Source organism: Nicotiana sylvestris, chromosome 4, assembly GCF_000393655.2.
Source record: "Nicotiana sylvestris chromosome 4, ASM39365v2, whole genome shotgun sequence".
NCBI classification, from domain to species: Eukaryota; Viridiplantae; Streptophyta; class Magnoliopsida; order Solanales; family Solanaceae; genus Nicotiana; species Nicotiana sylvestris.
The window spans coordinates 61686427-61714421 of record NC_091060.1 but is presented as its reverse complement, the minus strand read 5'-3'; the positions used below and the strand labels follow the sequence as shown (position 1 = coordinate 61714421).

General features: G+C 40.4%; 1 protein-coding gene and 1 pseudogene across 1 annotated transcript; both read right to left on the bottom strand.

Moving 5' to 3' along the window:
* Positions 1–9624: 9624 nt before the first annotated feature.
* On the bottom strand, positions 9625–16549 carry LOC138889599 (uncharacterized; annotated as a pseudogene).
* Positions 16550–23736: 7187 nt separating this feature from the next.
* Positions 23737–27616, bottom strand: LOC138889598 (uncharacterized). Its single transcript, XM_070172930.1, has 2 exons — positions 27190–27616; positions 23737–23804 (listed from the first exon to the last, which is right to left on the bottom strand). The coding sequence occupies exons 1-2, from the start codon at positions 27614–27616 to the stop codon at positions 23737–23739; spliced, it is 495 nt and encodes a 164-aa protein (XP_070029031.1).
* Positions 27617–27995: the final 379 nt, after the last annotated feature.

The window sequence follows — 27995 nt, the reverse complement described above, 5'->3', positions numbered from 1 at the left end:
AGTCTTAGAGACTAGGTGTCCGTCACGACATCCTATGGAGGAAAATTGAGGTCGTGACATGATAACACTTTCACTGATCAACATCTTTTGAATCATTTTCCATTTAATCATGGTGTAAATCTCGTTGTGGTCATTGTTCGTGGAATTGCGACGGGTTTTTATGTAGGAGATTCAAGAATAAGTTTTAAGTTCAAGTCTTTAACAGGTTATACAATGAATGTGGAGCCAGTGCTACTGGTGAGATCTACTGACATATTTTTCTTCTTTGTAAATATTAACTCTATGACTCAAGTGTGGGATCCCAGACAGTTATGGTTGCATAATCATTATTGGACTTGCTATTTTACTAGGCCAACATCAGACTTGATTATTGATGCATTAGTCGTTGCTCCACATCTTTTTGTTGTTCTAAATGCTTCTGGAAAAATTCACACAGAAGGAACTTGTTACACCCCATGTTTTTGTATGTGAAAATACGCCATAAATGAATTGATGAAAGCTCGGAAATGAGATGTTACATCCCGCATTTTCGTACGTTAAAATTTTGTGGTAAGTTAATCGACGTAAGTTCCGGAATGAGATTATTTTGTGATTATAAGCATTATGCTATTTCAAACAAGTGATAAGTAAATTCGTGAAGGTGAGAGGGTAAGCAAATCGAAGAAAATAAATTTTCGTCGAAGAATGACATTTTGGGATAAAATACGGCCCGAGTTAAAATACTTGTTATTTATGAACTAGTGCCATACAAGGTACCACATGACCATAATAGTAAGGTGTATAAGGTGTGTTAAAAGTGAGCAGTATTTTAAGTAATTTGAGATAATTCTTAGTTATGTGGATAATTAGATAATTATTGGTTAATAGGAGAATTAACAAGTTAATTAAGGATTATAGGTGATTAATTAAGGCTTTGGATAAGCCTTAACGTGGCAGACCAATTGTGACTCTTAAAGTCCATATCATAAGGTGGCAAGTGAAGAAAGATTGGTGGCTTAGTCATCAAAAGTGTGGAGCCCACACCTAAAGACTTAAAACCATTCTAATTCGTTTTGTATCTCTACAAAACAATGGAAAACTTCAGCAATTCATAAAAATGGAGATGCTTCTTTAATACTCCATGTCGCCAGGTTTAAAAGCTTCTTTAATTCACAAAATGAAGATACTTACATCTTCTGAATAGTGGATGAGCTTCAGCAAGAAAAGCCATGAAATATTATGATCAAATTCATTTAAGAAGGATATCATACGGATCTGCTATGACAAATTGCTTTAACAAAATTCATATGAGACGACTTAATACTATAGCAATGTGGGACTTACGATTCTAAGGAAATACGGTGCAATCTTTCTCAAGAATATCATATGGATTTTTCCTTACTTCGATCTACCGTTACATGATTTGTCGTAATTGACGTGTGTTAAAGGGATTGTCAAGAGAATTGGCTCAAGTATGTTAAGGCTATCCCTTCTTTCCTTTTGGCATGATCTATACGACACAAACGAAATAAGCAAATGCACAACTTTCATAAATGACTCTATTCATAGAATTATTAGAGGTTCCTATGTTCTTGAATTTTCATGTGTCTTATTATTACATCATCTGTTCATGGGTCTCAGAAAAATACGTAAGTTGAAAAAAGTTTACTTCATGATATTACTCAAAGGCGTAATGGTTTTATGACATTCGAAGAGATTTTATTGACGTACTTCTCTTGCATTACATTCATTTATACATGTACATTGACCCATGACCAATCAGATTACATTATATATGCTTATATATATATATATATATATATATATATATGTGTGTGTGTGTGTGTGTATATATATATATGTGTGTGTGTGTGTGTGTGTGTGTGTTTGTGTGTGCGCACGCGTATGTATGTGTGTGTGTGTGTATGGGATATGGAAAAAGGTTACGGCATTATATACGCACCACCACATGATCAGCTGGTATACATTGATGATTTTTCCCACAGTGGTCGAGATGATATGATGGGATGCCCTCAGAGGCTTGATGATGTTATGAACACATGTATCTATGCACGACATGACATTCATATGCATATGCATGACACTATAAGTATTTCATAATTTACAGAGTTATCCAGACTTATAGGTTGAGTAATTTACTCCATATTTCTTCCATGTCTTTTATATACTTATTTATGTGCCTTACATACTCGGTACATTATTCGTACTAATGTCCTTTTGTTGGGGATGTTGTGTTTTATGCCTGTAGGTCTCGATAGACAGGTTGAGAGTCCTCCATGTAAGTTATCAGCTCAGCGGAAGGTGTTGGTGCGCTCCATTTGCTCTGGAGCTACTTATTTGATCAATATGATTAGGACGTGTATTGATTAGTATGGCGGGGCCATGTCCCGACCTTTATGACATTTATGTACTCTTAGAGACTTGTAGACATATATTGTGTACGTGAAAGGTTATATGGCCTTGTCGGCCTATATTCTGTGTACGATTGGTCATTTTTGTCTTATAGGACAGTATGTCATATGTATAACTTTGTATGCCCACATGTTTTAATCTGGTTCATTTACCTATGATAGAATAATACGAAAGATGCGCAACGTTGGTACTCGGTTGAATAAGTGTGATGACCCAAAAGGTCATCACTTGTTTTAAAAGTAAATTCTGCGTTTCGAGGCCTTAAAAACCTATTTCAGCCCCACCTCGATTTGTGTGCACAGTCCAGACGCATATTCAGAAAGCCATTTTATAAAAATCTATGAAAAATAATGAATTTTGCCTTTAAAAATGAATTAAGTTGACTTCAGTCAACATTTTGTGTAAACGAACTCAGACCCGTGATTTGATGGTCCCGGAGGGTCGTAGGAAAATATGGATGTAGGCGTATGCCCCGAATCAAATTTCGAGATCCCCAGCCTGAGAAATGAATTTTTTAAAGAAAATTATTTTCTGAAATTATTTATGAGTTTTGGAAATGAAATGTGTTTAAAACATGATGGTATCGGGCCCGTATTTTGGTTCCAGTGCCCGGTACAGGTCTTATATATGATTTAAGGTGAGTCTGTGAAATTTGGTAAGGAACGGACTTGAAACGACGTGAGTCGGATCGTTTTTGAGAAAAATTGGAAAGTTTGAAGTTCTTAAGAAATTTCATGATTTTGATGCTAAATTGATAGTTGTTGATGTTATTTTAGTGATTTAAATACACGAGCGAGTCCGTATGATATTTTTAGGTTGGTGTGCATATTTGGTTTGGAGCCCCGGGGGCTTAGGTAAGTTTTGGATAGGCCACGTGGTGGATTTTGGACTTGGAGAATTGCAGGTTTTCAGTTGTTTCAGTGCAGGCCTGCAGATGCGAAGCCTGGCTCGCAAATGAGAGTTTGCAAATGCGAAGACCTTGTCGCAAATGCGAACAGTGGCCCAGGCTAGCTACCTCACAATTGCAAGGAAATCTATCGCAAATGTAATGCCTCCCCTCTTAGTCAGTCGTTGCAAATGCGACGCATTCTTCGCGATTCCCGACTTGCAAATGCGAGAAGTTGTTCGCAATTCCCAACTTAGTAGAAGTCTGGGTTCGCAATTGCGAACCCTGGTCACAAATCACATATCTGCAACCTGCAATTTTATAACTTAGCAGAAAATCTCCCATTTTCACACTCTTTCAAAACCAAAACACTCTTGGGCAATTTTTCAAAGACAACTCTTTTTCCAAATCGATTGTAAGTCAATTTTAACTCGTTTCCTTCAATCATTAACATCTTTTCACATGATTTCAACTCAAAATCAGTGATTTTCTTGGGGGAAATTGGGTGTTTTGGATAGAACCTAGGTTTTTCAAAAATTTAGGATTTGGACCTCGATTTGAGGTCCAATTTCAAAACAAATTATATGTTTAGGTTCGTAGGGGAATGGGTAATCGGGTTTTGATTTGAACCTCGGGTTTTGACCATATGGGCCCGAGGGCAATTTTTGACTTTTGGAGTAAAACTTTAGAAAACTCATTTTCATGCATTAGAATTGATTCATTTAGCATTTATTGATGTAATTAAGTAACTTGTGGCTAGATACGAGCAAGTTGGTGGTGGAATCAAGAGGTAAAGCGATAGTAGAGACTTGAATTGTGTTCGTGGCATCAAGGTAAGTGTTTGGTTTAATCTTAGCTTAAGGGATTAGAAGTCGAGTCCTATTTACTATGTGGAGTTTGTCGAATACTATGTATAGGCATGGTGATGAGTATCTATACGTTGGTGTCCAGCATGCCTGTGAGTCTTATATTATGATTATTATGGCTTTGTTGTATTATTCATGCTTTGATGATGATTTCTATTGTTGGGCAAAGTTTGTGGAAGTAATTGTGACATTTGAACATTGAGGAGCGTTGGCTCATGTTGTGCAATGAAATGTGAAAGTATAAGTGGAAATTGAACCTTTTAGAGCATTTGCTCAAAGTTGTGAAGTGAGTGGGGAAGTAAAAGTGAGAAAAGATAAAAGAGAATCATTATATTATCTCCCTTGCCGGGAATTTGTTGCTTTTAATGTTATCTCTCTTGCCGGGATTTTGATGCTTCTTACGATGTTGTTCCCTTGCCGGGACTTGATTGTTGAACAATTGTTCCCTGCCGAGATTCTTATTGTAGTTCCATTTATTCCCTTGCCCTATTGTTTGTGATTGTTGTTTGGGTGAGGAAGAGTGTTAAAGCACGAAGGGTGATGCTGTGTATGATTTGTGAGGAAAGAGTGTAAAGCATGAAGGGTGATATCGTGCCGCATGATGTACCATTCTGTGCCTATTATATTGATTTTATTGTGAGGATGAGAGTAAAAGAACGAAGGGTAATGCCGTGCAGTTTATGTTGATTCGTATGTGAGGACGAGAGTAAAAGCACGAAGGGTGATGCCATGCACTTGTCCTTGATTTTCCTGATTCTTGCTGATAATTGAGTTATGTTGTCCTTTATGCTTACTTACTGATTTTCTGTTGTTACTTGATTTTATTTCAATGTTATATATTCCCTTACCCTATTTTCCTTGTAATTTGTTGCTTGGGTGAGGAAGAGTGTAAAGCACGAATGGTGATGCCGTATATTAATTTGGTGAGAGAGTGCTAAAGCATGAAGGGTGATGCCGTGCATTGTTTTGGTGAGAGAGTTTTAAAGCACGAAGGGTGATGCCGTGCACTTATCTTTGATTTCCTGATTTTTATTGATAACTGAGTTACGGTTTCTCTACATTTAATTGTTGGTTTCCTGTTGATACTTGTTGTACCCCGCAACATGATTTCCCCTTCCTATTTTCAATTGAACTGTGGTGATCCTCATATTTATTTGTTGTTCTTCTGTTATTATTCGGTGTTTCCCCGCAACATGTTTCCCCCTCCTATATTTAACTGTACATTATTGTTCTTCTTTTCCGCCATATATAGTTAAACTGCACAGGTTTATTTGGTAGTCTGGCCCTAGCCTCGTCACTACTTCGCCGAGGTTAGGCTAGGCACTTACTAGTACCTGGGGTCGGTTGTGATAATACTACACTCTGCACTCTTTTGTGCAGACCCCAGTGTTGTAGACTTCGGACCGTAGTGAGATTACTGTTTCTTGTTCATCAAGCGACCCGAGGTAGTCCTGTAGGCGTCCGCAGGCCTTGACGTCGCCTTCTATCTACTATTCATGTTTCTTTCATATATTTCCAGAGAGAGTGTTGTATTTATTTCTTTAAAAGCTTATTTGTAGTACTCTTAAACCGTTTGTAAAGCTGTGACTCCAGTTCTGGGTAGTCTTGTTTAAACAGTTGTATTGGTTATAGTCAGTAATTTTATTATTTTTCCTCCACTTGATATAAATTCCGCTGTCTTTAAGTTATTGCTCATAATTTCTTGTAACGGATTATGGAAAAAAGGTATTTTGTTCAAACAGTCGTCTTGCCTAGCTCACACTAGTAGGCGTCATCACGACTCCTGAGGGTGGGAAATCCGGGTCATGACAATAAGGTGCTGGGTGCCCGTTGATCGCCGCCAACTCGACGCTACACTAAGGTAGGAAGAGCTGGTCGCAATAGCTTTTACCCGATATGAGAGTCGGGATCGATTTCCTCAGGGAGCTAGTAGTGGAGTTGGATTGTCTGTCTAGCCTAGAGATGTGTTTGTACTCCTAATGTCACTTCAAACATTTTTGGGTTTTCGAATTATAACTATTTTTATAAAAATTATTGATTAACACTAAATTATGCTACGAGAATATTGCTAAGTTGTATCTAATAGGAAGAAAGGCACTAGGATCGTGACACTACCTAGGTGGCTAATTGACGGGAAGATGTTACTAAGGTTCGATTGACATAATTGGGTCTTATGCTATAACCGTTGCACAGTTTTACTCACTCTCACACCTCTCAGTAGAGAGAGTGATTTTGCCCAATTGACTCTCTCGAGACCAAATGGGTAGGCAAATTAGACCAAGCAACTAGGGTTCAAGTAGGGTAATTACTCTCTTGAGGTTTAACCCGTTAATTGGAACTATAATTTCTCATGAGTCCATCCCAATTCCTTGTTGGGTCAATTTTGGGGTCATAGACTCTCTTTATCAAGAAGAGTTAAACCCACAAAGCTTGAATCAGTGTTTGCAACCACCAATTCTAGATTAAAACATAAAATCAACCCAAATAGCGAATACCCATAGTCTATCTAACACTAGATGGAAACACCCATCAATTACCCACACTAGGGTTGAGCCACAACCCTAGCTAATGGATTTAGCTACTCATGCTAGATAAAGATATTGAAGAAATAGATGAAGAACTAAATATATTAATTAATTGCTAAAATTAAAATACAAGAATCTATCGTAAATGTAAAGCAAAAGTGCCAAAAATGGCTACAAATACCGTTCTCAGGAGCGCAACTCACATATGAATACAAAAGATGACCTAAAAATGGTAAAATGTTCTATTTATACTAGGCTAGAAAAATTGGACAAATATACCCCTGCGTGATCAGTGCGGGCCGCACTAAATGGACCGTGGCCGCACTGGCTCTTTGACTTTGACTTTTGCTTCTTTGAACTTGGACTCCACGGACCGTGTAGAATGGACCGCGGCCGCGGAGGGAGCTAGTGAGGTCCGCACAATAACGACCGCAGACCGCATGGCATTGTCTTTGCAAACTTTCATCTATCTGAATCTCATGACCGCGGACCACACAAAAGAGTAGTGCGGCTGTGGAGCCTTCACTGTGGACCGCGAGATGTGTACCGCGGCCGCGTTGCCTCTAGCCTGGTTTACCAACTCTCTGAACCACCTAGCGTGGCCGCATTCAACTTTGCGCGGTCCGCACTAGGCCTTCTTTCATTAGATTTCTTGGTCTTTAATACTTGAGCAGGTTTCACTCCTTTTGAGCCGATCTTTGATATTTCGTCACTTTGTCGATCAAACCTGCAATCAAGCACAACTTGTGAGCCTTTTAGGACTATTTTGTAACAATATATGATTAAAGCATAGGCAAGTAGCGGAATAAAACATGTTAAAATCCTAACTTATCAACTCCCCCAAACTTAAACCTTTGCTTGTCCTCAAGCAAACAAAATATGACCCACCCCTTTAAGGAAAATTCAAGTAATTCTAGTTGCCCTAAAGTAACCTTAACAAGCATCAATTGGGACTAACAATTGCCCTCAATACGAATGGATCATTAACAAAATTTAAACTTTGAAAAACTATGGATCAAGTATGACACAAGAGCATCAAGAATTGACTCATTACATCAAAGAACTCTCTCAATGACTTTGATCGTTGTGGAACCCAAACTCACACATCCTCAACTCTCCCTAAGCAAACCTCACCTTTTAGAGTATAAGCACACAAACCAAGGTTAATGGGAATTCACTCGTCTCTCTCAAGGAAAGGTCACAAGTCCGACTCTAAGTATCATATGCTTGACCCTCATGTAAGTATCCACTAATGCGAGCGTCATCCAACTCAAGATCATATAGGGTTTTTGTGGAGTCAATGTGAAGGCTTTTGGTCCAGGGTAAGAAAAGTTGTTGGTCTATATGGGTTCCATCTTTCCTTAAGCACTCTTTTGATTCATTTTGGCAGAATTCTCTTTGACTCTTTGAGTATTTCACTTCTTTTCAAGGGGTTAGAGAGACACATTATCACTCTTTCTTATGCAATTCAAATCATTTCTCCTTTTTCTACTTTTTCCACACCTTTTTCACTTTTGTTTTTCTTGAATCCCATTTTATTCTTTGCACATTGGGCTTTCTTTTTGTCTTTTTCTTTTCTTTCTTTTGCATCGCCTTCCTTTCCTTTTTCTTTTGTACCTTTTACCACTTTGTTTCCTTCCTTATCTGTCCCCCTCAAACTTAGACTTTTGCCATTACTCAAGGGACGATTTGGGTGCCAAGAGAGTGTATAATTTAGAACGGGTATAGGCTTGTAGCATTGGTTCTTGAAAGAAAAAGGTTTAAGGCTCAAAAGGGTTAGCTAGGGATTATATCATTGGTAGGCTATGGAATTGTTCGACTATTATTTGGATCAAGGAGAGCCTATAATCACTTCTCAAGTCAAATTTCACTCAAAATTTTTCCTCAACAAACATTCAGGGCAAGTTCTAGACCATTGGCTCGGGACTTGGACTCACAGTTTGATTTCTCACCACACACACTCAAGGATTGCTAAAGACATAGAGTCGGGGGCCCACAACAACCTTATACACGATTAAGCACACAATAGTCCCGAAAGACCGCATGATGTTTGTTTGATCAAAATAAGAGTCTCAAGGTCACTACTTTCACCATCCTAAACACAACCACTTCTCTTTGACCAAGGGATCAAAGGAAAATGTGTTAAGCCCAAGTGAAGCTTTGCTTGGGGTACCCTTAACTATAAACTACTAAAAACAAAATAAAAATAAAAAACGGACTCAAACCCTTAAGAAGGTTGTCACGCCATCCATCATCGGGAAGAGACACCCGGTTCACACAATACTCCACTCTTGGAAAGAACCGTGGCATTAAGAAAATCAAGGGCTTATTGAAAGCGCCAAAAATGAAACAAAAAGGCTGCGAGCCTATCTACTAAGCTAAAAATGAAAAATTTATACAAAAATAGAAAATAAAATGAATATTTACAATAGGGGATTAGAATATACAATGTACAGACCAAAGAGAAGATAAAAAGTGCCATAAAAGTAACTAAATGTAAAGTTATATATAGACCAAATAGATAATCAACAAAAACATAAACTATGTCAATTAATATACACAATCATTCGGATAAAGTAGGGTGCACCCCCACAAATGAAAGTTGGCATTGTCCCCAATGCCAACTAAACGAATAAGCATCAAAAATCAATATGAAAAGATATAGGAGCTCCCTAAGCCTCATCTGTATGCATGGGAACATGAGTGGTCCCCGGGTCCTCTGTATGTACGAGAACCTCAGACTGGTTCCCGGTCTCCTACTGCTCAGCTGTTGGGACTGGGGCCTGGACCTGTACGGGCTGAATATCTGGAGCAACCTGTGGCTGACTGGAGGAGGCCTCCTGTGGGTCTACCAACCGGATAACCGCCTCGTCTGCACTAGGGAGCTTCCTCTTCTTGCTAGGAAGCCTTTGAGTCTGCTCCTGTTATGGCTCCTCTACTGGTGTTGCTGCTGGGGTTGGATCCCCGAATAATAGTCAAGAGGCATCTGGTCTGCCATCAGCTTGTCCACATCTGCTCTTAGCTCTTTCATCGACTCCTTGGAAGCCCGTGTTTTGCGCAGCTTCTTGTGCTCCCTGGCAAGCTCCTTCAGGGCCTTGCCATGTAAATCTACTGCCTTAGCCAAGGCACCTTGAGTACTGATGATCTTTTCCTGGTTCTCCAGGATCTTCTTCAATGTATCCTCAATGGCCTGTGGAAACTGTGCTGGCTGCGGTGCCGATTGAGCCGCAATGGTAGAAGTCAAGATGGACAACTTGGATGATGCAGCTGACATCCAGTTGTTCAAGCTATGAAGTGTCTGGCTCAGCTGGTGGGAAGTGATAGGATAGGCTCGGGAAGATGGAATCCCCGGGCTAGCTGAAGTGGAGGGACCAGCAATAGTGGAAGGTCCGGGAGGCATGTCAGCGACTGTGGACGTAGGCTCAGTGGAGGGCTCTATTGTAACCGGATCTTCAGACTGGCCGATTGGAGCAGAAGCAGGTGGCTTGTAATTTTTGTCCTTGGCGTTGTCTGACCCCTTCAGACTGTACCATGAAAACGGAGCCACAGGTTTGACCTTGATGTCAAAAGGTCTCTTCTCCACCTCCAGGTCCCTGAAATACATAGTGAGGGTGCTGGGAAAAGGGTAGTTCCGGTCATGCTCAACCCCCACTGCAGAAATGACGCGGGACATCACATTGCCCACGTTGATAGGGTATCTCACCATAATAGATGCAAAAAGAACAGCCCGGCAAGCGGAATAGTCTGATCATGGGTAGTGGGATCGAGCCGACTGCACACAAAAGTCAACCATCCCCTAGCCTCAAAGTTAAAAGTCCTCCGAAGTATTTTGAACCCTACTTGCAACCACTCTGGAACCGTACCGGGGACTGCCAGGTATGAGGCTAACCACGGACGAATCTCCTCTCCCATTTCCAACTTTTCATTGTAAAGGGACTCATCTTCTTCATTAAACCCCAGGTATTCATTTAGTGCCTTCCCGGTAAATACCACATTTTTGTTTCACACTTTGGTCACTTTAGTGCCCTTCAAGATGTGGGCCACATTGCTATAAAATTCCTTGACCATGTGCTCATTTTCCTTCACACAATTATCTTTGAAGTGCTCCCAACCCATTCGAGCTTGAAACTGTCTATGTACATTTGGGTGTAGGGTAGAAGGTCTCTGTCAATGAAGCTTCTCTCAAGAATCAACTTTTGTGCCCGCCACCATTCCCTGAAATTGTGGAACACCACCTGGCTAACGAATCTATCTTCCCAAACAGCAGGATTTCTAGTCCGGTCAACACCCCCAACTTAAGGCACACCATACCTAGGTAACTCCCCATCTCCCTCATCACCTCTAGCACCCTCTCCAGATATTGATGCTATGGGAGAGGTAGAGTATTCATCCCCGCTACCTGCCGCTGAGCCCTAAGATGACCCAAAAGAAATGTTAATTGAAGTTCGAGCATTGGGGGAAGAGGGAGGAGTGTCTCTATGTATGGCGTTCTCTGGATACGGGATGTGTAGTGGGACTGAATCTGAAGAGATCTCCCAGGAGGGGCTCGTACTCACTCCCCAAGTAGTCAATAGCTCTATCGGCCGCTTTGATTGCTTTCCTCATATCATTTATGTTTTTCTAGCCTGGGGAGTGAGTTTTACCATCCTTTTCTTCCCTCCCCGGGAGGAATTACCTCAGTCGGGTTGTTTCGAGCCTTTTCCTCTTTGTTTAACTATTGCCTGCAAGCATAAACATCTAGCTTTGTTAGTATCAACATAGATAGTGAAAGATTTGTGGAAAATGAATTGCAGAATAGAAGATCAAAAGTTGCAGAACATATTGCAGAAACAGTGTACCGCGGCCCACACAAAAAGAAGTGCGACCGCATTGGGTGCACCACGGACCGCACAAAAGCCACTGTGGTCCGCATTGGGGTAAGGTCTAGAAAACCACTCCTCTGAATCTCTCCATCACGGTCTGCACAAAGTGGTATCGCGGCCGCAGTGGGCCAGCGCGGACCGCATAAAGTGCAATGCGGCCGCACTGGGCATAGGTTCAATTTCAGCCACTTGGGCACCACGGTCCGTGCAAAATGGAAATGCGAACCGCGTCAGGGCACTGCGGGCCGAGGAGAGTATTTTGTACAGGCACTAAGTTAGGGTTTAAGTTTTTGCTATTTTTGTTCAATTTTTACACCTAACTTGTCCCTACTCAATTGCCCAATCACTAAGCATATTCAGCACACAAACCCAGCATTTAAAACTACCCTATGCTAACAGTTAAATAAAGACTACGAGAAGAAAAAGAAGCTAAGACTACTGGGCATGAAAATAAAAGGCAAGTATAAAATTAATCAATGAAATATGGATGAAATGTTACCAGATTATGGAGATGGAATGCAACTAATCAATGCAAACAATAATTACAATCAAATGAGAGTGTGAACAGTGCTTTTAGGCTTCTGAGTGTTAAGAGTTCGAAAAGCGTAAAGGGTGACCCTTGGGGTTTATTTATAAAGAAGCAATGGGACCCATCCTCACCTACCAGCGCGGCCGCACAAAACCGACTGTGGACCGCGCTGGGTTTCTTCACTTGAAGCTTGAGAAGGCAACCTCTGCGGACCGCACAAAAGCAGACCGCGGCCGCGAAGGTCCACCGCGGACCGCGCTAAATGGAATGTGGCCGCGGTGGCAAACTTCATAGAGCACCACTTTTGACCGTCACCAGTGTGAACCGCACAAAGTGCAATGCGGCCGCACTGGAAAACTTCAGAGACTGTTCAACTTTTTTCAAGCTATTTTGCACTACCTCAAATCAATCCCTGCAACATCTCACAATCAATTAGCATAAAAATCAAACCTACACTATCAAGAAAAACACAAAAAACAACAAAAAGAAAAAAAGATGGGTTGCCTCCCAAGCAGCGCCTGATTTAACGTCGCGGCACGACGCATGTTACCAGCACATCACTTTAGATGGAGAAGTGTGACCATGTGGCTATAATCAAATTTCCCAAGATAATGCTTGACCCGATGTCCATTGACTCTGAATACTTCACCATTGTTGTTCCTTAGATCAAGAGAAGCAAATGGGGTCACGAACACAACTTCAAAAGGCCCACTCCACTTTGACTTGATCTTACCCGAAAACAGACGTAACCGGGAATTGAACAAGAGAACCATATCTCCAACCTTGAACTCCTTGGCCCAAGAATATTTGTCGTGAAAGTACTTCATTTTGTCCTTGTACAAGGACGAGCTGTAGTAGGCATGGAATCTAAACTCATCGAGATCATTAAGTTGTTCAACCCGAAGATTTGCCGCAACATCCCATTCTAAGTTCAACTTCCTCAAAGCCCACATGGCCTTGTGCTCTAATTCCACCTGAAGATGGAAAACTTTCCCAAACACCAACCGATACGGAGACATACCAATTGGTTTTGGAAGCCGTCCAATAAGCCCAAAGAGCGTCATCCAACGTTTTCGACCAATCGGTCCTATTAGCATTGATAGTTTTAGACAAGATACTCTTAATTTCTCTGTTGGAGACTTCCACTTGGCCACTAGCTCGAGGATGATAGGGGTAGAAACCTTATGATTGACACCGTACTTGGAAAGCAACATGTCAAAAGCCTTGTTGCAAAAGTGAGATCCCCCATCACTAATGATAGCACAAGGAGTGCCAAACCTTGTGAAGATATTCTTTTTCAAAAATGCAACAATACTCCAGATTCATTGTTGGGCAAAGCCACGTCTTCAACCCACTTTGAGACATAGTCCACCGCTACGAGAATGTAAGTGTTCCCACAAGAGCTCACAAAAGGACCCATGAAATCGATGCCCCAAACATCAAAAATATCCACTTCGAGAATTGTATTGAGGGGCATCTCATCCCTTTTAGAAATTCCGCCGGCTCTTTGGCATTCATCACATCTCTTGACCACATCACCCGTATCTTTAAACAATGTAGGCCAATAATATCCGCAACTAAGCACTTTAGAAGCCGTTCTCGCCCCGCCATGATGGCCACCATAGGTAGAGGAATGGCAAGCCTCCAAAATACCCAATTATTCCTCCTCCGGGACACATCGTCGAATCACACCATCGGTGCAAATCTTAAACAAATATGGCTCTTCCCAATAAAAATCCAAGATATCCCGCTTGAGCTTCTTCATTTGGTTGGAAGAGATCTCACACGGGATGATTCCGGTAACAAGATAATTTGCGACATCGGCGAACCACGACATTCCATTCATTGACACCGCAAGGAGTTGCTCCTCGGGAAATGCATCGTTTATCTCAAGGCCGTCACAAGGCCTCCCTCCTCCTCCAAACGAGACAAGTGGTCCGCCACTTGATTCTCACTCCCTTTTCCGTCAACCATTTCCAAATCAAACTCTTGGAGAAGCAATACCCATCTCATCAATCTTGCCTTTGAGTCCTTCTTGGATATCAAATACCTAAGGGCAGCATAGTCGGTATGCACTATCACTTTGGCCCTCATAAGGTAAGGTCGGAACTTTTCCATAGCAAAAACAATAGCCAATAACTCCTTCTCGGTGACTGTGTAACTCCTTTGAGCCTCATTCATGGTCTTGCTTGCGTAGTACACCGGATGGAATATTTTGTTGATCCTTTGGCCCAAAACAGCCCCAACCGCAACGTCACTAGCATCGCACATTAGCTCAAAAGGAAAGCTCCAATTTGGTGCGGTAATGATGGGGGTAGAAGTCAACTTGAGCTTAAGAAGCTCGAATGCTTGCATACAACTCTCATCGAACAAGAACTTTTCATCTTTCTCTAGCAACTTGCACAATGGATGCACCACTTTAGAAAAATCCTTTATGAACCTCCGGTAGAAACCCGCATGCCCAAGGAAAATCCTCACCCCTTTGATAGAAGTAGGGGGAGAGAGCCTTGAATTAACCTCAATCTTGGCCTTATCAACTTCAATTCCTTGCTTCGAGATCTTGTGACCCAACACTATACCTTCTTCTACCATAAAATGGCATTTTTCCCAATTGAGAACAAGGTTGGTGTCTTCACATCAGGCCAACATTCTATCCAAGTTTACCAAGCACTCCTCAAAAGAATCCCCAACCACGCTGAAATCATCCATGAAGACCTCTAAGATATCATCCACCATGTCGGTGAAAATAGCCATCACGCAACGTTGGAAGGTCGCCGGAGCATTACACAATCCAAATGGCATTCTAGAGAAAGCGAATGTGCCATAAGGACATGTAAAGGTGGTCTTCTCTTGGTCCTCCGGGGCAATTAGAATTTGATCGTACCTCGAGTAACCATCCAGAAAGCAATAGAAAGCCCGGCCCGCAAGACGATCAGGCATTTGGTCAAGGAATGGCAATGGGAAATGATTTTTCTAATCACCTTGTTCAGCTTCCGGTAATCCATACAAACTCTCCAAGACGAAAGAATAATAGGTAAAGTAGAATTTAAACCCAAGAATTCATACCTGAGGTGTGGAGGAAATGGCTTCAACTCCAACACCGGTGGCTCTTCAATCGATGGCTTTGTTGGTGGAGTTTTGCGGTTTTCAAGATCCAAAGATAGATTCCTAGGCTCATATGAATATGAACCCATACCATGCAATGCATTCGCACACTCCACTCTACTAGCATCATCATTGACATCCATATTAAGAAGCACGACCTCAAGGGGATCTTCAACATGGATCATGGAACTTGCGTCATCCACTATCACAATTGTGACAATGTCCACAAATGAACACACCTCCGTGCTATTGGGTTGTCTCATTGATTTGCAAACATGGAATACCACCTTCTTATCCCCCACTCAGAAAGTCAACTCATCCGCTTCAACATCAACCAATGCCTTCCCCGTAGCTAGGAAAGGTCTACCAAGAATAATCGGCACTTTAAAGTCCACCTCACAATCCAAGATGACAAAGTCGGCCGGCAATATAAACTTATCCACCCGGACAAGTACATCATCAATTATGCCCAAAGGTCGCTTCATCGATCAATCCGCCATTTGAAGTCTCATTGAGGTAGGTCGAGGTTGTCCAATTCCCAAAGTCTTGAAGACCGAGTACGGCATCAAATTTATGCTAGCTCCCAAGTCACAAAGGGCCTTGGAAAAATCCTCACTTCCGATAGTACAAGGGATAGTAAAAGCTTCAGGGTCCTCAAACTTGGGTGCTATTGAATGCACTATGGCACTCACTTGATGAGTCATTTTAATTGTTTCACACTCCATCGACCTCTTCTTTGTTACCAAATATTTCATAAACTTAGTATACCCCGGCATTTGCCCAAGTGCCTCCACCAAAGGCACATTGATTGTGAGGCTCTTCATCATGTCAATGAACTTTTTAAACTGATTATCATTCTTCTGCTTTGCTAACCATTGAGGATAAGGTGGAGGTGGTCTAGGCAAAGGTGCCTTGGCCTTTGGTACAACCGGCTCGGGCATATCAATCACATGTTCCCTGGACGGGTTCACGTCATCTTGAGTCTCTACCTCAGCTTCATCATCAATATCAATCTACACATCATTGTTCACATTTTGATTAACCACATCATCAACAATCAAAGGCACATCATCATCACATAGCTCAACATCATCCTCCATAATTCGCTTTTCTCTCGAGGCATGCACATCACCGCCTCTTCTACTCCTAGTTGTAGCCGCCATCACATGGTTGTTATTCCCATCCTTCGGGTTCACTACCGTATCACTTGGTAGAGCACCCTTGGGAAGGGTATTCAAAGCTTGAGAAATTTGCCCTAGTTTCACCTTCATGTTCCGGATAGATGTATTATGAGAAGCCAATTGCACATTGGAATCTTGGTTCTTTTTCATCATTTGCTCGAACTTGTTCTCAATTCTCCCCATATCACTCCCGGAAGAACTCGGACCTTGAGAACTAAAGGGGGTGGATTGTTCGGTTGATGGTACATGGGGGGCCTTTGAAAGCCTTGCCCCCGATTACCTTGGTTCTCGCTATTGTTCCACCCTCCTTGATTGTTGTTGTTGCTCCAATTATTGTTTTTCCCATTCCAATTGCCTTGATTGTTACCTTGATTACCCCAATTGTTGTTGTTCCAATTGCCACCACCTTGTTGTTGGTTGTTATTATTCCAATTACCGCCTCCTTGTTGTTGATTTCCCCAATTTCCTTGGGGACGCCATTGTTGATTCAGAGAGTTGCCTCTATTCCCTTGGTAGTTATTGACATATTGGACCTCTTCGCTTTGATCATCATAGCACTCATTTGAATAATAACCACCATCATTGTTGTTGTCATATTATTCATAATTACCTTGAGGTTGTTGTCCTCTTTGCCTCTTTTTCAACATAGAAACACCTTTCATTGCATTGATTTGGCGCGGGTTTTGGACTTGTTGCAATTGCGCCTTTGCTAATTGATTTATAATTGTTGTAAGCTCGACAATAGCTTGGCCACGATCGTGCAATTCCTTGTGCAAATGGATGACTGTGGGGTCACTTTGGGGCACATTTGCTCGGCTTTGCAATGCCGAAGAGGTGTCGGCCATTTCATCAAGTACATCACGTGCCTTTTGGTAAGAAAGTTTCATAAAGTTCCCTCCGGCCAATTGATTCACAATGCATTGATTCGTGGTGTTGATGCCCCGATAAAAGGTTTGTTGAATCATAGCCTCGGTCATGTCGTTATTAGGGAACTCTTTCACCATTGTTCTATATCTTTCCCATATCTCGTGCAAACGTTCCGTTGGCTCTTGCTTGAAGGCTAGAATTTCATCCCGAAGAGCCTCCATATGACTTGGAGAAAAGAACTTGGCAATAAATTTGTCCGCCAATTCATCCCATGTTGTAATAGAATGATTGGGGAGCCTTTCTATCCAATCTAATGCTTTACCCCGAAGAGAGAACGGGAAAAGCCTCAATCTCAACGCATCCTCGGACACATTTGTTTTCTTGCTACCCTAGCATGTATCTACGAACCCCTTCAAGTGCTTGTAGGCATTTTGATCGGAGGCGCCTGTGAAATACCCTCTTTGCACGAGCAAGTTCAACATAACATTTGTGATTTGAAAGTTCCCCGTCCGGATTCGGGTAGAAACAATAGCACTGGTGTATCCTTGATTTGGTAAAACTCTAGGAGCCACTCTCGGCGGTGGCGGAGGAGGGTCTGGAATATTGTTGTTCTCATTGGCATTTCGGCCTCTCCTTGGAACTTGAGGTAAGACCTCATCTTGTTCTAGATCCACTACCTCCTCCCCCGCTATCACATTGCCGAGAGGGTCATTTGCATTAAGAGCCATTTGTACCTGATTGATCGACACAAACAAAATTAGTAAACAAGAAGGAAAAAGAAGCAAAACACAAAACTAAATAAACAGATAGTAAACACCGTAAGCGCCCCGGCAACGGCACCAAAAAGTGATCACTACTAACTTGACCTACACTAAGGTAGGAAGAGCGGGTCGCAATAGTTTTTACCCGATATGAGGGTCGGGATCGATTTCCTCATGGAGATAGTAGTAGAGTTGGATTGTCTATCTAGCCTAGAAATGTGTTTGTACTCCTAATGTCACTTCAAACATTTTTGGGTTTTCGAATTATAACTATTTTTATAAAAATTATTGATTAGCACTAAATTATGCTACGAGAATATTGCTAAGTTGTATCTAATGGGAAGAAGGGCATTAGGGTCGTGACACTACCTAGGTGGATAATTGACGGGTAGTTGTTACTAAGGTTAGATTGACATAATTGGTGCTTATGCTATAACCGTTGCACAATTTTACCCACTCTCACACCTCTCAGTAAAGAGAGTGATTTTGCCCAATTGACTCTCTCGAGACCAAATGGGTAGGCAAAATTAGACCAAGCAACTCGGGTTCAAGTAGGGTAATTACTCTCTCGAGGTTTAACCCGTTAATTAGGACTATCATTTCTTATGAGTCCATCCCAATTCCTTGTTAGGTCAATTTTGGGGTCATAGACTCTCTTTCTCAAGAAGAGTTAAACCCACAAAGCTTGAATCAGTGTTTACAACCACCAATTCTAGATTAAAACATAGAATCAACCCAAATAGCAAACACCCATAGTCAATCTAACGTTAGATGACACCCATTAATTACTCACACTAGGATTGATCCACAACCCTAGCTAATGGATTTAGCTACTCATGCTAGATAAAGAAATTGAAGAAATAGATGAAGAACTAAACATATTAATTAATTGCTAAAATTAAACTACAAGAATATATCGTAAATGTAAAGCAAAAGTGCCAAAAATGGCTACAAATATCATTCTCAGGAGCGCAGCTCACGTCTGAATACCAAAGATGACCTAAAAATGGTAAAATGTTCTATTTATACTAGGCTAGAAAAACTGGACAAAAATACCCCTGCAGGGTCAGTGTGGGCCGCACTAAATGGACCGCGGCTGCACTGGGCTCTTTGACTTTGACTTTTGCTTCTCTGAACTTGGACTCCACGGATCACGTAGAATGGACAGCGGCTGCTGAGGGAGCTGGTGCGGTCTGCGCAATCACGACCGCGGATCGCATGGCATTGGCTTTGCAAACTTTCATCTCTCTGAATGTCATGACCGCGGACCGCACAAAAGAGTAGCACGGCCACAGAGCCTTCACCGCAGACCGCGAGATGTGTACCACGACCGCGTTGCCTCTAGCCTAGTTTACCAACTCTCTGAACCACCTAGTGCGGCCACATTCAACTTTGCGCGGTCCGCACTAGGCCTTCTTTCCTTAGATTTTTTGGTCTTTGATACGTGAGCATGTTTCACTCCTTTTTGAGCCGATCTTTGATATTTCGTCACTTTGTCGATCAAACGTGCAATCAAGCATAACTTGTGAGCCTTTTAGGACTATTTTGTAACAATATATGATCAAAGCATAGGCAAGTAGGGGCATAAAACATGTTAAAATCCTAACTTATCACCCGTCGCAGTCCATCAGTTTAGGTCGTGACAGAACTGCACAAGTCCTTGAAGGTGTTATAGCTGGGCAAACGGGGGTAAATCTAAGAGCCCAAGTTACTTTTGATATGCTTGTAGTCTTCGATCTGGGAGGAGGCCCTTATGATGTACCAATTCTTGTAGATAGAGATGGTGTCTTTGAAGCAACCTTGAATGCCATAGCTACTCTATTTATATAGAGTGCATCACACTCTGTTGAGAACCTTGAAAGCAACTATTCATGAATTTACCAAGTTAGAATATGGCTTGTCATGTTTTGGTTTTTATTCTGGTATTGAATCACGTTCTATAGGTAGCTTTAGAGTTAATGGTGTACTAGGTGAGTTGCGGAGAAAAATAAAAGGGGGTAGCAATATTGTCTCCAAGGCTTGTTTGGGGATGTTTGAAACTCTAGAGCTTCGTCTTGAAGTTAATGGCGTAGTTGAATCTATGACGGGGCGTTTCAGCACTTTGAGTAAGAGATCAAACGAACAACTAATCACAATGGACTTATGGGTTGACATATTGGAGAAAAAGGGCTGCCAAGGAAATTGTCAAGCATTTGCTGCTTTGCTAGGGCCACACATTGCCCTTGTTATAGAGGGAGTTCTTGTTCTCCTTTCTACATGTGATAGAGATGAGCTCGACACAGAAATATGCATACAAAGATTCGTGTTAGTTATTGATGTCGCTTCAATAAAATATCATTTCCCGCACTTGTGTTGCTGGCACACATGGGTTTGCTGGTTTCTTTTTGATATGCAAGTGGACTGTTCAACTAGGTCTTATACCTGTGAATGTTTATCTAGCTACAACTGGTTTACCATTGTCCTTCATTGAAGGATTTCTTGTCTCGAACCTTGAGGACAAGCTTCTTATTGTCCTTAATAAGGTTATTATTGTTATGAATTAACCCTAGCCCAATAAGGATATCAACACACAAATAACTATTGGGCGCAGAAGAGCTATTGGGCCGAGAACAAGCAATAGGGCTAGGCTAATTTGGAATCGGGGTTGAGTAATGAGCCCAAGAACAATTCTAAAAAGAGTAGTGGTCGGTGTTTTTGGGATTATGCGTATTGTTGATAGCTCAGTTCCCCTCTCATCTCCGTTCTTATAGCTTCTTCCTCTGGATTATCTCTTTCTGTTCTTCCTCGGCTCTCTCTATCCTTCTTCTCGGAATCTCCTTCTTAGTTCTAGTCTCTGTTATTATAATGATTGACTCTTTGAGTTTATGAATTAAACCTATCATTTCCATCGTTTACTTTGTGTTGTGGATTCAGGTTCATAACATAAGCCGTACATGCCGAGATCATCCCCAATAAGCTCAAGATGATAGGTATTTTTAGTGTACCAAGTTGTAGGATTACATTTGAAATTCTCACAGAGAAATCAATGGCGATTGATTTAGATCTTTGCTAAAGGAAATGGATGAATGTGGTTGAATTTATGGGAAGGTGTGAGAGAGTAACAAACATGGTAGGAGAAATTAGAGCAAAACTTTGGGAAAATCTTGTCTAAAAATCTTGAATGGTAATTAAAAATAAGAAATAAAAATCTTATCTAAGAGGGAGAATGAGCTAAAGAATCAACCATAAGATTTAAGGAAGGAAAATATTTTGTAAAACTAAAGTAATGAAATAAGAAAATGGGAGAGAGAGACATTGGAAAGATTTGACGAGGACGGGCTTGATGGGAATTTCGTTGGGAAATGAAAGGATTTTCTGAAATCTTGCAACAATCAATGTAATAATTGGAAGAAGAAGGAAATAGTACAAAAATTTCAAGGAAGAGAGAATAGGAAATCAGTAAAAAGTAAATAAATGAATAATAACTAAGAAATTATTTGTTGAAGAAATCACGGGAAAGGAATTTTGGGTTTTAAATGGGAAAGGATATTGCTTTTGTTTCTTTGGTTGGCATAGATTATTGTGCTCTTATTCAAGGCGATTTGCAGTCGTACCTTATATTTATGTCACCTTTTAACCTATACCTTATTTTTAAAAATTATTTATTTCGTAACAACTAACAAAAAATCCGTAAAAATATGACAATTATATCCCTTCCAAAACATATAAAATATGCATCAAGCATACAAAATTCAAATTCCAGATCGCCTCCGTATCTCCTCCATCACTCCGTCTCTCCTCAGATCGCCTCTCGCAAACCAGATTTGAACCAGATTCAAAATCCAAATTCAAAATTACAAAATACATTGTAAGTATTCAAATTCATCTTCAGAATTCAAAATAGTTTTTGAAACTGGTTGATTTCATGATATATGTTTTGTGATTGATTGAAATTGTTTGACGAACTTCACTGGTATGCTAAATTTGCATTCTAAATCTGTTTGACGTTGAATTCTAACATTCTAATCCGACAAATTTAAATATGCTGAAGTTTTCCACTGCATAATATGCTGAAATTTTTGGTTTATTTGATAAACAAGCTGACTTTTTACATATGCTGAAGTATATGTCTTGTTCATTTGCTAAACAAGCTGAAGTTATTTAGTTCATATTTAAAAAATTCAGCAAAACGAGCTGAAGTTTTAAAGTATTTACACCTTTAGCGAAACTTCAGCAAGACGGGCTGAAGTTTTTCTCCTACACTGGGTAAAAAATAAAACATAAATTAAATTTTAATATTGCACAAAAACTTTAGCATTAGGTGCTGACGTTTTTTAGTTAATCTTTAAAAACTTTAGCAATCCGAGCTAAAGTTTTCCTCCTACACTAGGTAAAAAAAATAAAACATAAATTAAAACTACATATTACACAAAAAACTTCAGCATAAGTGCTGAAATATTTTAGTTAATCTATAAAACTTCAGCAAGATTAGCTGAAGTTTTCCTCCTACACTAGGTAAAAAATAAAACATAAATTAAATTTTAATATTGCAAAAAAACTTCAGCACTAGTGCTGAAATTTTTTAGTTAATCTTTAAAAACTTCAACAATGCGAGCTGAAGTTTTCCTCATACACTGGGTAAAAGAAATAAAACATAAATTAAAATTACATATTGCACAAAAACTTCAGCATGAGGTGCTGAAGTTTTTTAGTTAATCTTTAAAAACTTCAACAAATAGAGCTGAAGTTTTCCTCTTGCACTATGTATTTTATTATCATTTTTTGTAAATACTTCATACCAAAAAATGCTTATATTTTCAGAAATATGTAAAACATTTTTCATATAATTTTTTGTATACTGAAGTTTTTTTAGTTCATCTGCTAAAATTGCTTAATATTTTGTCCTGCAATGTGTAATTTTCGGATAAGTTTTTGTTAATTCCTCTATTATGTTCTAAGTTTAAAAAGAATTTTTGTTCATGCTTGAAAAATCAGCAAAGGGAGCTGATGTTTTCATCCTGCACTATGTATTTTATTATGATTTTTTTGGAAAAAATTCATACCAAAAAATACTTAATTTTCGTATTAGTTTTGTTAATTCCTGCTGAAGTTATTTAGTTCTTTTTCTCTGTTATTTTTCGAGTTTGAATAGAATTAATATTAAAAAAACGCACAAAAAACTTAAAACAAAAACAGAATATTTCATTAAACATTAAAAAAGATAAATTAAATTACATAAAGAACAAAATAACATTATAATCCTTTAACTAAAAGGATTATAGAAAAAAAAGAAAAACTAATCATCAATATCGTCGTCGTCGTCGTCGTCACTCCCAGATGGACGAGCATCTTCATCAGCAAGATTATCAAATCTTGCAAACATCACAAGCGTATCAAGCTTGTTGTTGATTTCTTGCAGCTCCCTGTCGTACTTCTCTATGACCTCATCAAGCTTCAACTCAAATGCCTCAATGATGTTTTGTTCGTCAACTATTTGGTTGATGACAACATCCATTTTTCTCTCTTTTGTATTTTATCTGCTAAAATATATGTGTTTGAGTGAATAAACTCGCAAGGTATAGCGTACTTATATAGGCGAAAAAAACTTCTGCAAGGTATATGAAAAGGCAAGAGGAATTTGAAATGTTGTCTAATGAAAAGCGTGCATGAATGTGATAGGAATGTAATTATTACACTAACACATACCCCCAACGCAATATAATTTTTTACTTTAATTGTGTTTGTTATGTTTACTCCTGTATACTATGCAATTAATGCTAAAACATTGTCAAGTTTGTTGAATACATTTTCTAAAACTTCAGCCCAATGTGCTGAAATTATTTAGTTCATTTCTAAAACTTCAGCACTTAATAAGCTGAAGTTTTTTTGCCTGGATTCATGAATCCTGTCATATAGCTTTTTTAAGAAAAACGTCACCTGATATGCTGAAGTTATTTAGTTTATTTCTAAAAACTTCAGCACTTAATAAGCTGAAGTTTTCTGTGCAGGATTCATTAATTATGTCATACATTTTTTTTCAAAAAACTTCAGCAGAAGATGTTTAAGTGATTTAGTTCATTTGTAAAAACTTCACCACAAACAATCTAAAATTCTTCTGTTCACTTTCCTAATTCTTGCCACTAAACATGAATCTGCAGGATGAGTTCGATTTGCGTTGTCATAACTTCCATGTCACGACCCCAAATACCCGTTCGTGATGGCGCCTATCACATTACTAGGCAAGCCAACCCAAACCATTAACCACAACAAGTTCCTTTCATAAAACCATTTTCTAACACAGGTTTAGATACCAAATTTTCATAATAAGTGTTTAAAACACAATTACATACGCGGAATCTCAAATAAACATGAAACTACACAGCCCTAAATATCTGGTGTTACGAGTCTAGAGCCTCTACTACATAACTGACTGTCTGATACAACATAAGTCTAGAAAATGCGGAAAAGAACAAGATAAGAAGGAGAAAATAGGGCTACGGACGCCATGCAACTACCTTGAAATCTCTGGCAACCTCTGCATCAACTGAGGACCCTCACTCTGCCGCTCGGGCACCTGGATCTACACACAAGGTGCATGGAGTAACGTGAGTATGCCAACCCAGCAAGTAACTAAAGTAAATAAGGTCTGAAAGCATTGACGAGTAGTTAAAAATCATATAACTAAATAAACAACAGGAAAACAAGTCCATTGCACAGTTTAAAACCGGTTTCATCGTAAAATTATCAACTTCAGTTTAAACACTTGAAATCATATACTTGGCAATTTTTCAACAGAGGCTTATTTTAAAAGAAGAGCGAAATCATTGAAAACATCATAGTTGGGCCCCTCGGGCAAGGTATCACTCATAACATGGCCTCTTGGGCAGCCTCTCAGTCACTCGTGACTCACTCTCATCACTCAGTACTCACTCTGAGTACTCAGGCTCATTAATATTTCATAATAATAGAAATCATAGTAACCGCTGCGGCGTGCAGCCTGATCTGTAAATTATAGTCGACTATGCTCACTGGGGGTGTACAGACTCCGGAGAGGCTCTTACAGCCCAAACGTCATATCGCTGCGGCACGTAGCCCAATCCAATATATATATATATATATCGATGCGGCGTGCATCCCGATCGAATATATATATCGTTGCAGCGTGCAGCCCGATCCAATATATATATATCGTTGCGGCATGCAACCTGATCCATAATATATACATACAATACCCTCACTATTAGGTTCTCAACCTCACTCAGTCAATAACCTCACAGCCTCTCGGGCACAACAATAGAAATTAAGGAACTAGCCCAAACAGTCCTCACAATTAGAAGTAGAGTGATAAAACCAGTTTTAAACATTTAAATAGGTAAAACATTACTGATGATATGCTTTCAACAAGTAGAGTGAGGAAAATCAGTAAAAATGCCCCTAAGGGTCTCAACAAGTCGGCACAAGTCCCCAAACATGGCATATAGCCCATAATATAGTATAAATAGCTAAAGTACGGAATATCATAAGGTTCCAAATCAAATACGCGGCTTAATAGTCGCTACAGGACGGATCAAGTCACAATCCCTACCGGTGCACGCCCGCACGCTTGTCACCTAGCATGTGTGTCACCGCATTTATCAAAACAAGTCAAATACCGGGGTGTGTACCCTCAGTTCCAGATTTACAATGACTACTTACATCAAATCGATGAAAATACTACTCTGCGACGCCTTTGCCCCTCGAATCAGCTTCCACTCGCGTCGAATCTATCCAAAATCAGAATCACGACATCAAAATATACTAAGGGAACGAAGCCCAAGTGAAAACAACCAAATAATACCAAAAATACCAAAATTACCAAAACCCGACCCCGGGCCCACATCTCGGAATTCGATAATTTTTAGATCAATATAATCCTCATCTCCTAACGAGTTCATACATATCAAAAAGTTCTGAAATCCGACCTCAAATGGTCCTTCAAATCCTCAAGCAAAGGTCTAAGTTTCAAAGCCCTAGTTTCTCCAATTTTCACCCTTAATTTCCAAAATTTCTCACTCTAATCCGTGAAATAATGGCATAGGAACGAGTTTTGGGTCCAAATTCCCTACCTCAATGATGTTCCGTTGAAATCCCTCTTTCAAATCGTCCAAAAAACTCCAAGGCCGAGGTCAAAAATGGTGGAATAGCTCAAATTCGCGAAGGCCACAATTTGAACCTTCTACCCACACATTTTCGCATCTGCGGCCCAGTACCCGCTTCTACGGTACCGCATATGCAGTTCTTCCCTCGCTTCTGCGAAATCACTTACCTCCCCTTAGTCCGTATTTGCGGTTGTATACCCGCATCTGCAACATCGCAGATGCGGTCACCCTAACCGCTTATGTGATCGCTGCTCATCAAGCCCCTTTTCACTTCTGCGACTAAATGCCCGCACATGCGGCATCGCACCTGCGGTTCCCAATCCGCAGGTGCGGAAATACCAGAAGCAACAAGGTTCAACAACTACAACAAGTCTCAAACCTTTCCATCAACCATCCAAAATCACCCTGAGGCCCCCGGGACCTCAACCAAAAGCATAAACATATCCTAATAATTTATTCAAACTTGTATCAATCTTCAAAACACCTGAAATAACATCAAATCAACCAAAACACGTCAGATTCAAGCCAAACTTTCAAAATCTTCTAAATTCCGCTTTTGATCAAAAACCCAACCAAACCACGTCCGAATAACCTAAAATTTTGCACGCACGTCCCAAATGACACAACGGAACTACTGCAACTCTCGGAATTCCATTCCAACCTGTATATCAAAATCTCGCCTACCAACCGGAAATCACCAAAATATCATCTTCGCCAATTCAAGCCTAAATCTACTCACTACTTCCAAAACGCATTCCGATCACGCTCCTAAGTCCCAAATCACCTCCCGAAACTATCTGAACAATCGAAACTCGCATTCGATCCCTCTAACACATACGTCAACATCCAGTTGACTTTTCCTACTTAAGCTTCCTCAAAAGAGACTAAGTGTCTCAAACCATACCAAAATCATTCCGGATTCGATCCGACCAACCCGATACCATATAACACGGATAACCAAAGCATAAAGAAGCAGAAATAAGGTAAACAGAGTGGTAATTCATGAGATGACTGGCTGGGTTGTCATATCCTCCCCAACTTAACAAACTTTCATCCTCGAACGAGTCAAGAAACATACCTGAAGCCTCAAACAGGTGAGGATATCTGCTCCACATCTCCCATTCGGTCTCCAAGGTAGCCTCCTCCACGGGCCAACCTCCCCATGACACTTTCACCAAAGCTATATACTTTGACCTCAACGTTCGAACCTGACGAACCAAAATAGGTAATGGCCCCACATTATAAGTCAAATCATCATCCAACTGAACCGTGTTGAAATCCAAAACATGAGACAAATCCCTAATATACTTCCAGAGAATAGAAACATGAAATCCCGGATGCACATTTGATAATCTGGGTGGTAGAGCAAGCTCATAATCCACCTCCCCAATCCTCCGAAGCACCTCAGAAGGCCCAATGAACCGAGGACTCAATTTCCCTTTCTTCCCAAATCTCATAACTTCTTTCAAGGGTGAAACCTTCAACAGAACCTTCTCGCCAACCATGTAGGACACATCCTGAACCTTCCTATCAGCATAGCTCTTCTGCCTTGACTGCGTTGTACGAAGCCTCTCATGAATTACCTTCACCTTTTCTAAAGCATCCTGCACCAAGTCTGTCCCCAATAGCCTAGCCCCACTGAGCGCAAACCAACCAACTGGAGATCTACACCGCCTCTCATACAAAGCCTTATATGGAGCCATCTGAATACTCGATTGGTAGTTGTTGTTATAAGCAAACTCTGCAAGTGGTAGAAACTAATCCCATGACCCTCCGAAATCAATGACACAAGCATGCAACATGTTCTCCAATATTTGAATAGTGTGCTCGGACTGTCCGTTCGTCTGAGGGTGAAAAGTTGTGCTCAACTCAACCTGAGTACCA

Coding starts and splice junctions, on each gene's coding strand:
- LOC138889598 (XM_070172930.1), bottom strand. CDS start 27,616: ATGGTTGGCGAGAAGGTTCTGTTGAAGGTTTCACCCTTGAAAGAAGTT. Junction 23,805..27,189: donor TCACCTGTTTGAGGCTTCAG/GTATGTTTCTTG, acceptor AAATAATTTCAG/CACATTGGGCTGAAGTTTTA.